This window comes from Otolemur garnettii, unplaced genomic scaffold (genome assembly GCF_000181295.1).
Source record: "Otolemur garnettii isolate 467f Iridium unplaced genomic scaffold, OtoGar3 scaffold00011, whole genome shotgun sequence".
In the NCBI taxonomy this organism is placed as follows: Eukaryota; Metazoa; Chordata; class Mammalia; order Primates; family Galagidae; genus Otolemur; species Otolemur garnettii.
This window is the reverse complement of record NW_003852406.1, coordinates 6,456,506-6,469,735: the sequence shown is the minus strand read 5'-3', so window position 1 is coordinate 6,469,735 and position 13,230 is coordinate 6,456,506. Positions and strand designations below refer to the sequence as shown.

The window sequence follows — 13,230 nt, the reverse complement described above, 5'->3', positions numbered from 1 at the left end:
AAGTTCCTGATCCTGCTGGAGAGGGTATGTTTATAGTTACTGGAAGGCAGAGAAGCTGCAATGGTGTGTTGCTGGAAGAACTTTCCAGAAATTTATCCTCAAGGACACCATCAAGGAAGACTGTTCACAGGGAAATGTCTCACTGAAGCACTCTGATACAAAAATGCCCAAAGAGAGTGTGCTAAAAGAACCTACTGGGTGTTGGGTGCTGGGTGCTGGTTACTACCGGCCTTCATGCATTGCAGGGAAATCACTACCTGGGTGCTGGTTGCTACCGGCCTTCATGCATGTGCTGGGGAAATCACTCACCCAGCTGCCGGAGAGCACACCAAAACCAAAAGGAAAAACTCTTTCTTCAACTCAGTCTTTCCTGTACTCTTTGTCCACTGAGGTTACTGTTTCACGAGGTGAGGAAGTAAAAACACTTATGGAGCCCATATCCATTTCACAGAGCAGGTAGTGAAGGGTGAGTTTGAAATAAAGAGGTCATAAATGAGTAACACGTATGGGACTCCCTCCCTAGCCACTGTCAAGAGTTTTCACAAGGGACTATCAAAAGCTTTTGTCCTGAACTTATTACAAAATCAACTTACTGTGTTGAATGTGTAGCTTACTTATCTATGGTAACTTTTAAAGGAATTGGTTGACTTTAACCATTCCTTAAGTTACATGTGTGCTTCAGCCAGGTCTTCGAAACAAAATAAGTGTCTATTATTTTCCAAATATTTTATAATTAATCATGATAGAAACGATCGTTCACAAAACCAAGTGTCACACACATTTTGTTAGAATGGGAGATCCCTCGTTTTGGGTGGAAGTGGCTTAGTATTCTTCTGAATATGGTAGCTACTTAACTTTCGATATTTCTTCCTTTGCATGACCATTCGATTTTACAGATGCTCTAAGCAAGCTGCACTAAATCATTCTGGTTTACTACACTGTCATCTGTGGCACAGTGAATGGCCTGTAGCACGCGGTCAGGCAGACCCCTCCTTGCGTGTCGATGAAAATGGATTATAACTACCTAAGTTTGTAGGTAAACTATTTTCATCGCTGAAAAATGCAAGAAATGTAAGAAGCATTTGTGTTTGTAGAAGACCTTACATCTTGAATAAGACATATGGATACATAAAATATATAGTATAAGGCACTTACCATTTGTATTAAAGTAAAAGAAATTCTTTCCCAAGTCCTCAAAATGTTTTGAAAACATTGTTGTTTGAGGGTCCACAGAAAACCTGTGAGCCAAAAATATCTATAGGGATACCACATTCAAAGAGAGATTTTTCAGAAAGACAGTGACTTTTACCAGGTGACATAGTTACAAGTTCTGGCATGCAGTTATTTTCAGGAAGGAGTAATGAATGGTATGTTTGTTTTGCTAAACTACTCTTACAGTCTTGAGAGAAAGAATTTTCTTGGTGTTGCTGCCAGCTTCCTTTGTTAAAGAGATGTCGATCTTGAGGGAAAAGGGAATCTTCGAAGAAGAACAAGTTTATATGTTTGGAAAAGATGTTCATTTATAAATGTAGAAGTGCTGTAATGAAAAAATATTGATATGAAGGGACTCAGATATAGCGCTACCTGCTATGTTAGCCCAGTAGCTGTTTTATGGGTTTGGAATCCAAAGTTCCAAACTATGGTAGTTCAGTTCCCATAAAATAAAGAGATGGAAGAGAGGAAGGGGAATGAGAGAGGGGAGAATGGTCACAAATCCAACTCTACCTCCATAATTGTCTAAAGACGTAGCAGCCTATCATTATTTTCGTTTTCTTATTGGGGTTACTTTAAGTTGATATTTTCTTCTTAATGAGAATCATCTTTCTCCTCAACAGATTGTACAACTAGTTCTTTCTCATTGGTGGGAAAAGAAGACTATGACATGAAATCTGTACTTAGGTATCGTTTGTCAAGTTAATTTTGCTTGGCGTCTTTATTCAGTAGCTGTAAGTCATATACTGAATACAGTCTAAATAATGCAGAAGAACTCAGGACTGACAGAAAAGACAGGCCATGATTAATGCATATTTATTGAGATTTCACTGCGTGTATGGCATGGTGTCCTATGTTAAAAACACTTCACTATTTGTGAAGGGCTTTCTGATACCTTTGCTCCTATTCTTGTTCTTTTAAACTTTAAATTGAACTCACCAGCATGCCTGAATTCTGAGACTAGGCAAAGGATTTCCCTCCCCCTCTAATAACATCAGAAATAAGAGCCAACGGATAGAACAGCAACAAAAACAATATCACCAACAAAAAAAGCCTGGGGGGGACACTTGGGTCAGGAAAGTAGGACAGAAATGTATCGGTGTTCTCAATTGCCCCATCCCTTTAAATTGTTTATTACCGATAGAAACCGCTGAAGCCTGGGACCCCAAGCCAAACCCTGTGCATTCTCTGTTGTTCGTGAGTTGGAACACTAGGGGACAGCACTAAAATATTCCATAGTTGTGTGTTATTGATCACTTGCATAGTGTATAATAAGTGAGAGATTTTACTGTTAAAGACTATTGAATGCCCTGTTGATTTCAGTGGATGAAAAGGCACAAAGAGGAAGATGAGCTTCTCAAATCCATAATTTCAGCCTTTGTGAGAGGGTGTTTTAAATAATTGAGAAAAAGCATCCAGGCTATTTTTTTTTCCTTTTGGTTGCAAGAAGATAGCAAGGCATGATCATCAACAACAGAATCGTGATTCATCTGTTCGGGTTTTGTTCTGTCTTTTGATTCTGTTGGAGTAAATGTGTTGCTGAACTTTCAATTTCTAATCTTGTTTTCCAGGCACTTTAGAAAGGCATGAGACAGGAGAAAGAGCTCGAATTATTCTTAATTGTTGTGAAGATTCACAGCTTCTAAAGCCCGAGCTGGTACTTCCAGCGGCCTCAGAGACACATAGACACAAAAGTGTAGAACAGAGATCGTCCAGCTCCTATCAGCTTGGGCCAGTACCTTCCCCTGGACTGCAGGTGGAGTCTTCATGCAAGGTAAGTGCAAAGCCAGCTGCTGTTCACAAGGAATGTTCTCAAGCAAATAAGAAATGATCTGCCTGCATAATTCTGTGGCCCTTAAGTATCAACACAAAAGCAAGAACTCAGACACCGCTGCCTCTACGTAGTGATCTTAGGTCTATCAGGGTCGCTTTCTGAGTGACTATTGTTATGGCATTATTTTTGAAGACAGGTTCTAGCTTATCAAAATACAGTCAATTTTATATTAACCCTTGGATGCCAGGTGATTTTCCATAGGAAACAATAAAAAACTGTCTTCTATTTTTTGGTTTAGAATATTCGACATCTTTTAAAAATGCTTATTGCAAATAAACAAAAAGGTATCATTGTCTGGCAGTTTCTTCTCATCTATACAGCCTCATACTTAGGATTTCAAGCCTCTGTTGATATACAATAAGGAAGTTTTCATTTATTCTCATAAGCCAAGTCAAGCAGCTTAGTGGAAATTTGGACTGCCTTTAGTATTTTCACTTCTCAAGGTGATATTGTGATTTAATCTGATTTCTCTAAGGGATTCTTTTCCACCCTTTTATCTTTACACTTCAAGTTACGATCTCAACATGTTGTAACTATGCCATTTATATGCACGCGTCTAATGTATATCTTCATGGAAATGTAATTTTATGTTATCTAATAGGTGTACATTTTAATTTTTGGAAACTGTATTATGCTCTATATTACGTTTCTGCTAGTGCTAATGCAAATTATTTTCCTGTGGCTTGGTAGATGGGGTATTCTTTATGTTTTACTTTTCTGAATGACACAGAAGCTTTTTTTATCAGGATTATTTCAAGGATCTACTTTGGGAAGTGGGATTTCTAATTTCTCTGATTTTTTTTGCTGATTTTTAATTTCATATTGTTGATACTTTTTGTCACTTTAATGGTACTATGAAGACTGGTAAAATAACATGGATAAGGAATTTAAATAAGACCTTATTTTATCTCATGTGTCCACATATTGTTAGACAAAGGGCGGTACCTGTAGCTCAAAGGAATAGGGCGTCAGCCCCATATGCCGGAGGTGGCGGGTTCAATCCCAGCCCTGGCCAAGATAAAAAGAATGTGTCTTCATCAAGAAATGCCAACTGGCTGCTCAAGCCATGCCTTGAAGCAGCAGACTTGGGGTAGGTGCCAGCATATAATCTTTAGCTGTTTAGGTTTGGAGACCTACTTTATATTTTATTAGTGAGTCTAGGATTTGTCAACCTTTTAAGAACTGAATCACATAACTGAACATCTAAAAATGATCATATTAACTAGAATGATAATGATTTAACTTACAATGATAAATACAATTAGAATTCTGGCCATTACTTGTTTCATCCTCACTGTAGCAAAGCTGTAGGGGCAGAGGAACAAAGTATCACAGAGGTTCCTTGATGGGCAGAAAGTCAGAGGCAGGAATGCAGTCAACTCTTCAGCCCATTAGGGTATCATCTCCATTGGTCAAGCTGATATGTGTTAAAATTTTTATAAATTTTGGGTTTCTCTTTGTAAGACTCCCTTTGTAAGCGTACATGCTATTTGGGTTAAGACTCCCTTTCTAAGACTACATACCGTTATTTATACTTTCCTGCTTCAGATATTAAAGCCAGTGATTAGGTGATGGCTTTTTATCCCCCTTTCTCATTTATTTAATTGCTGTCGGGTTTCCAAAAGGTCTGAAAAAGGTGATGTGTTTTAAGGGTAATTTTGTAGGTGTAATGAAACTTTGACTTTCACAACTGAACGTAAGGCAGGAAATTCAGTCACTTTCACAGTATAAGTAAATGTACTGTACAGTGGGGGTAAGTAAAGCTCAGTGAGTGAGCCAGCCTGCAACCAAGCATTCCCATCTTGCTGAGTCTCTGATGCTCTCTTTTCATAACAGAGAGCATTGTACAGTGGAAAGCACATGCTAGATAGTGGATGAGAAAGGTGGGCTGTCTCTTGACCTATGTGTTTTGGAAGCTTAGTGTCTGCAAGAGCAACTCTAGTTCATCAAGCCCTGAGTTTACTAGTTTAATTCCCAGAAGGGAAACTGATTGTTCTGTTATTTCTTTCAGTTTCTTGGAGAACTTCAGAACTACCCTTTCAGTACTGGTAATAGTATATATAGATTTCATTTTTTTTATATAGTTTTGTTTCTTCCTTGACTTCAGGAAGCAATAAAATGCCAGGGTCTTGTTTTCCTATTCATAGGCTGATTCCAACTTTATTTTCTAGCTGTTGCCCTTTACCTTAGATGACTACGGTTTCCAATCTTCATTCTTTAGAACTGAAGAACCAAACTAGACAGGACTGTCACCTCCTTTGTCCTACGTACTGTGCTTGTATTATTGTTGAATTCAGTGTTCATCAAAGCTATTTTTACGTATGCTTCTCTTACATTCTATCTTTTCCAGTTATGCACTGGACATCTTCATTGCCTATCATATATTCCTTATCTTTTAGCATTTTACCCTCTTAAAGTTAGACTGTTGAGATAGTTTTATCTCAATCATCTTTGATGAACCTATTTGATAAGCATGAAATTTGAAACAATACTTTAAGTTCTCCATTCTCCTTATTCATATAGTACAATGAATCATGAGTTTTCATAAGAAAAAAAGTCAGTTTTAAGGAAGAGGATTTGGATCACACTCATTTTATGTGTGGAAAAAAGTGAAGGACAATAAGTTTGTGAAACTTAGAATTTTCTCAGGTTACTTAGTATTTAAGGGTGTGTGTGTGTGTGTGTGTGTGTGTGTGTGTATTTTGGTAAGACACAAGTGAAATACTCTCCAACAATTGGGTGAACTGTTTAAACAGAAGAATAGCATGTGACGTCTGTGCAGTGAGCTCTTTATGTGTGGCAATATTTGGACTAGACTGTTGTATGCACTTTTTCTTCTTGCATTTGAAGAGTACATATAGAGATGGGGAAAGGTTTAGAAGAGAACAGCAAATACAATGAAACATTTTGAAAATGAGTCCAATTTGAATTTCGAAAACAGTTGCATTTGTGCAACTAGGCAAAGAAAAAAATCTTTGTGATAGGAGAGAAGAGGCAGAGTGGTAAAGGAATACGATATCATATTAGTGATGAGGAACTGCTTTTCTTAGACTCATCTGAGGATAAAACAAGATAGAACCTGTTTAAATTGCAGTGGGAGGAATTTAGCTTCAAAGTAGAGAACAAATAGGCTTGCCAAAATCGTCTCTACATGGCAGAAATCTTTGTGGCTTTATCCTATTTTAAGGTGAAAATGCCTTAACAGCATTTTCTATTGGTCAGTTGATTGGTTTCAAATTCTTTTTCTGAATTTCTTGTCTGTAAAATGAGTAAAAGGACAAACAGGATTATTTGATATTTCTATAGACCGGGTCTCCTAACAGCTCCCCCTGGTGGCTGATTTAGAGTCTCACTACCCAATATGGCAGCCATTAAACATTATTGTAATAGCTATGGAGCATTCGAAATGTGGGTAGTGTCACACGTTAAAATATATTTTGAATACATAGGACTAAATAAAATGTATTATTAAAGCTAATTTCACCTGTTTCTTCTTAAGTGTTTTAATATGGCTAGCAGGCAATTTAATATTACAAGTTTAGTTTGCATTTTATTTGTATTGAACAACAGTGAACTAGACAGGGATGAGTAAATGTTTTTGTTTTTGTTTTTGTTTTTTTGAGACAGAGCCTCAAGCTGTCCCCCTGGGTAGAGTGCCGTGGCATTACAGCTCACAGCAACCTCCAACTCCTGGGCTCAAGCGAGTCTCCTGCCTCCGCCTCCCAAGTAGCTGGGACCACAGGCGCCTGCCACAACGCCCGGCTATTTTTTTTTTTTTTTTTTGGTTGCAGCCGTCATTGTTGTTTGGCGGGTCCGGGCTGGGGATTTGAACCCGCCACCTTAGGTGTACGTGGCTGGCGCCCTAGCCGGTTGAGCCACAGGCGCTGAGCCAAGTAAATGTTTTTTGTAAAGAACTTGCTATAGTCTGGATATTTGATTCCTCCAAACCTTAAGTCGAAATTTGACCCTCATGTTGAAATCTGGAGATGGGGCCTAATGGAAGGTGTTTGGGTTATGGAAATGCATCCGTCATGAGTAGATTAATGCTGTAGGAGAGGTGAGTGAATTCTTCCTCTGTTAGTTCCCATGAAAGCCAGTTGTTAAAAAGAGCCTGGAACCTCCTTTTCCTTTTTCTGTTGCTTCCTTTCTCACCATGGGATCTCTGTGCACATTCTACTTTCCACTAAGAATAGAAGAAACCTAAGACCCTCATTAGATTCTGAGTCTTCCAGGCAGCAGAACTGTGAACCACATAAAACTTTTTTCTCTATAAATTGCCCAGTGTCAGGTATTCCTTTACAGCAACACAAAATTGGACTATGATAGGACAAGGTGGTACATATTTGAGGTTTGTCTGGCAGATCTTTGCTGTTGTCCCTTCCTATTCAGTTTTACTATTGGAGCACAGAAGCAACTATAGACAATTCTTCCACAAGGGTGGTTATATTCCAATAAAACTTTATTTACAAAAACAGGCAGAATTGATGCACTGGCTCTAGTTGCTTGATTTATGGTCTAGACAGTCTCGTTGGACATGAACATCATGACGTATTGGAAGGAACTGGAAAAATAATTAACACCTCTGCTTTCCCTTCATATCTAGATTTTTAATAAGGTAATTTACTTCAACCACTTCTGCACTGTATTGAATATAATGCAAAAGATCTGTATTAAGTCTGTTTTTGTGACAAAAACTAGGAACTTAGATGTTTTTAGAAAACCTTTGAAATAAACAAATGTGCAGGTTTTGGCTTCTGATTTTATTGAGTTTTTAAAAGGAAATTTTTTTTAATGCACTTGTATGTGCATCTTTATTTGAACCCATAAAGTTGATTATAAAATAGTGCATTTGCATTTATTTAGTTTCCAGTTCCATTTTCTAGAAATGTGGTTGTATTTTTTTAACCTTTAGTTGACCTTAGGGTGATGTCTATTTGGTAGCATTTGCTGAGAATTCTTATAAAAGCAGTATCCCTCTACTTCTTATAAAGCACGCATGGTGAATTGGTAGACTACCCACTGAAAATTTGAACTCATTACTGCCTTATGAGAATGAAAAGTTATTTCTTTTATATTTTATGACACACAGAAATAACCAAAATAGAACTAGTATAGTTTCTAAATGGTGAGATTTGAAAATTTCACCTGGAAAAATATTGACACTAAATAATAGTTCATGGTGGAAATATTACATGTTGTAAATTAGCTAAATTTTTATCAAAGCACATATTATTCCTGTCAAAATTGCATCACCATGAAAAAGAATAAATACTTATTTGAAAACAATTGCATTACACAGGGATAAATTCCCCATATAATGAAAATTTTAACTGGTTTGATCAGCAAATTTTTACTCCATTCTTTTTAATGTAATAAACAGCATATAACTATTTTTCTGATGTAGAAAATATGTTATATAGATTTTGCATAATTTTAAGAGAAAATAGATTATTATGACCCAAATGCAAACACCTGATGAAAATATAGCTCTCTCCCTCAGTAAACATTGGATTAAGATTTTTGTTTGAAGTATCTTGGTTTAGTGAATCTCAATTTAAAACTCTGGTGATTAAATGATAAATGTCCTTCCTAGTAAGATGGAGAAGTATTCAACAGGGGAGAATTATACAGGCAATCTGCTTTTTGAATACACACGAAGTGATGCAATTTTTTTAAACAATGTATAACCATGTATCATAAGCTTTTTAAATATAATTTTGATTACTGTCACTTTAAGAAAAATTTCTCTAAAGCCCACTATGTTTTTTGTTCTCCTTTCTGATAACTGTTTTATGCAGACTGTTCCTTTTCTCACTTTGTGGCATGAATTTAAGCTTTTTTTTTTTTGATGAAAAAGTTAGCTCCCTCATGAGGAAAACTGGGAGGGCATAACGCAGCTTTGTTTCAAAACGAATTTAGGAGGTCTGAGTCACTCTGAAAAGTCGGAAATGCACCATGAAACGACCCCAGCTGTCCACCTCGCGCACAGAAGCAACTCCGAATTTCCCCACAAGACTTCAAAGCCTGGCTGGTCTCTGGATGTTCGCTGGCCATGTAAATCGGAGGCATAAAAGCAGAATGCTCCTATTTCATGGTGGGCGGTGGCCTGAGGCCGGTATTGTGTGGCACGTGCGGGGGGGAGTGCCAGCAACAGAAGGACTCTGTTCCCACTCGGGTGACAAATGTAGTTAACACCAGATCCATATTAATGTTGTCAAGTTCCCTTGATGTATTTAAATAGATTTTAATTATTTTCAGCGTCCAAAGGCCTGAAATATATAGCCTAATAGTTCTTCAAAGAAAGCTTCCTTAATGTGTGAATGTAAAACCTCTCATAAAAATGAAACTTTTATACTGGCCTTAGTCATTGACAGAGGTTATTCATCAAGTCAGCAATTTGTGTGGCAAAGTGCCATTTGAATAGTGTATTGTTAGGATACTTATGGTCCACTTGACAAGGGCTCTTGCTGTAAATAGTGCAATTTGACTCCAGCTGTTCAAGAGTGGCTTTGACAGCAGCCAAATAGAATGGAGATGCCTTACTGCACTGCCGAAAAATCAATATTGGGTTCTTGTTCATGGTAACCTGTTCTTTTCTCTTCTGTAGATTTATAAACGACTATCCAGGGTTTATAAGTGGAAGTTTCAATATTATTTTAAATGTAATTCACTTTGAGTCTCAAATTAAGACTGGTGATAAATGGCACCAATGTAGAGTTTTAAGTGTCTTCTTTTTTTTTTTTTTCCAAACCCTGGTTCGCATTTTGTCACAATTACCGTTAAGTTGAATTTGGATTTTCTAGTCTTAATAGAAAAGAATCGGTACGAAATATGAACTCAAAATCGGGTGCCTATTGTATATTGCCAGCCCCATTATGTCGTCTTTATATTTTTCTTATCCACTCATCTTCCGTGTCCCTCTCCTCTTCTCTGTGTGTATATGAGTTTGTGTAGATGGCATAGTTTTTTGTGACAGTGCCCATAGCAACACCCACAGATGTTGACAGCCAGTAATGTCCCCAGTGTTGTTCTCCTAAAGCAGAGTCTTGCTTTTTTTTTTAAAGAGTTTTCTAAGCAGTTTTCAGCCTGCAGTGTTGCCATGATACCAGACTGGCAGTAAGAGATACTGAATCTGTTAATTACAATAACCCTGCACGAGGGCTTTTTCGTGATCGGGTTCCTCTACAGTTGCTAGCTGTTACATTTAATAAACAGAAAAGGAAGTGGAATTTTATATGCATTGAAGATAAAGTCTTAAAACATTAAAAAAAATTCTAGGTCTAAAAACCTTTTAGCTGACTATCTTTGATTTCCCAGGGCCACAGATATAATTTATGTAAATAATTTCTAGTTTTGACCAAATGTGATTTTGAATTTTTATCGTTGTTTACCTGAGATGTCATAAGGCTTTGTTTAAGGTAGGCTGAGCAGGATTTGAGAAAGCTGTGATTTTTAACATGGAAAATGCCAGTCTAAATGTATGCTTTCTCAAATGCCTTTTTCAGGGAAGGCTTTTCAAAGAGCTATCTTCCTATTACTGACCAACTCTGCATTTATTGAATTTATGGCTGAGATAGCAACTGAAAATTCATAAAGCCGATAATATAATTGTGAACAAAGACCTTTAAGGCTGATTCAAGGTCAGCGTTATTGTTTTTATAATTGCTGATAGGCAATCATGATTTCTAACAGAGAGTTTGCTCTGCTTAGGGTTTGGCTGATTTCAAAAAATGCCGTCTCTTCTGTTAATTCTAAAGTAAGGTTTTTTTCATGGAGTAAATGTTTACATCATTTCTATAGTATTAAATTTGGCTTAGATTTACTTCAATGTCCTTCCCTCCACAGTATTTCACTAATCCCATAAGAGATACAGAGATCTAGGATTATAATTTTCTTCTTAAATTAAATGTTTTATTTATCATGAGCAATTAACTTGGGGGGGCAGTTCTAACACAGAAGCATGGATAAAAGTTGAACATATCAGGCATTCTAATTTTGTATTTTGTTTAATCTTAGGGACAGTATTAGCATAATTTATGAAAGTGTATCTTTACATTTTCTTTTATTTACATTAATAATTTTATAGCTATTTTAGACCCTATAAATTTCTATAATCACTTTCATATCATATTACCCACCCAGAACTATTTATGGACTTTCTCCCATCCTCGTTTTTTTCTTCCCTTTCCTTTTTTCTTTTCAGTTAGAAATTCTTTTTCCTTTTTACAAGCCTGTGACTTTTCAAAATGTGTTAAGACTTTGCTTCTTATAAGACCCAGAAGTTGGACCCATCCAACCTATTTAAAGAGATCTATGTCTGCTGATGTACAAACTCACTCCAGTGGGTTTCAATGCTCTGTGACTGTGCAACTTGCCAGCAGTTCTGATTAAAAGGGGATGCAAAATGTTACCCCTTTAAAGAAATGCGGTGTGTTCCTGGCAATCAAATCGTTGTCTTTCAAGATGAACAATCTCGTGTTTATATCCTATTTTTTTTTTTTTTATGACTAACACACTGGATGATATTTTCAGGAGTAGAAAGTGAAGTTTGCAAAATTCAGATGTTGAGTTAACTCAAAGGGTTCGTTGCTTATAACAAGAAAGAAAAGGAGGGAAATAAAATCTTTCTTCTTGAAAGCTGGTAATATCACTTATTGACTGAGAGTACCATCTGGACCCATTTAAAGGAGTCCCAACAGGAGCACCATTTCTGTACCGATGACTTATGTCGAAACTGGCCCTCAGAGAGCAGCTGAGGCAGAAAACTAACAGGAAGCAATTCTTAACAGAGATAGTGTTTATTCTATGGCATATTTCCCCGATCCTATTAAACACAAAATGTATGAAGACTTCCACTTTATTTATTGGAACAAAGAGCAGGAGCTTATTAAAAAACATAACCAGCTACTATTCTTGTCCATTTTTCTGAATCAGGTTTTAATAGTGATGTCCTGAGGGTGCCACCAGTCCCCTTGCATCCCTACATGACATTCACTTGTTTGTAGTTTTCTTCATTATATATTAAAAACTCTGACAACAGCTATTGTGATTTTTAAATTAAAATATCCTTCATAACCTTTTGGTCAAGTATGATTTCTTTTTTTTTTCAGTTTTTGGCTGTGGCTGGGTTTGAACCCGCCACCTCCGGTATATGGGGCCAGCACCTTACTCCTTTGAGCCACAGGCGCTGCCCAAGTATGATTATTCTTGATGGATATAAAAGTAATCCTAAGAGGCTGCTGTGGGCCACAAGGGCTTGCACCTGTGTAACTCCATGCACAATCTCATAGAGGACTGAAATTGTATTGCTTTGTGTCTTTAGTCCAAGACCTGGCGGTTTTTAGAAAGTCCTCATGATAGCTTGCCAAATACAAAGTCCTGCTCATCTTCGTTCCTTTTTTCCAGCTCCCACTAGAGGTCTCTGGTCATTCTATAAAACGTGGCCTCTTCCATTTTCCTCTTGTAGCAAATCTTTCCTTTTCTTGTCTCTGAGGCGGATCTCTGTTTTGTAACAGCCATAGCACAACATCAGTCTTGTGATTGCATGGCAGAACATCAAAGGAACAGCATGGGGTCTGTCTCTTTCAGTATGATTATTATGAGGCTTACATGAGAAAGTTCTGTGATAGTTGATGTGGCTTCCCAAATCTAAGATGTTACCTTCCGTGAAGTTCGTTATCATATAGTTCATACAATTGGTAGGCCAACGTTTTCAGTTACCAAGGGCCTATCTTTTATTCAACCAGGTGGATTAGTGTTGAAGTCAAGTTTATAGATAGTAACAAATTACTCATCTGGGGTGTCCCTTAAGCATGTCTTTCCTTTATGCCTTGGATATTTGCGTGTGCTGATGATCAGCATAAATGATCTTTAGAACATGCTTTTATCTTAGACATGAAATTTCTGGTGTTATCAAGGATGAAATCAGTATGATAGTAGCACAAAACTAATAGTTTTAAGTGCATAAAAAATTATTGGCATTTTTATGAGAATTCCATCAATCATGATAAATTATACTCTGAAATATATTTCTGACTTAAATTATCTACCCTCCTATCTTAATCACAGTAACAGTTGGGGCCACAGACAAAAAAAATGCAATGGGTTGCACCATATCTAAGTGCCCAGATAGGGCACACAGCCCCTCCAGGATGGCTTATCTCACTGTACTTGTTAATACAGAA

At 37.1% G+C, this 13,230-nt stretch overlaps 1 protein-coding gene across 1 annotated transcript in view; it reads left to right on the top strand.

Moving 5' to 3' along the window:
• The window catches only part of WDR72 (WD repeat domain 72), a 194,029-nt gene that overhangs the window by 55,309 nt on the left and 125,490 nt on the right, over window positions 1-13,230 (top strand). Inside the window, exon 13 of the mRNA XM_003784626.1 lies at window positions 2,784-2,986. Coding sequence (XP_003784674.1) covers window positions 2,784-2,986 — 203 coding nt within the window. The remainder of the gene's footprint in view (window positions 1-2,783; window positions 2,987-13,230) is intronic.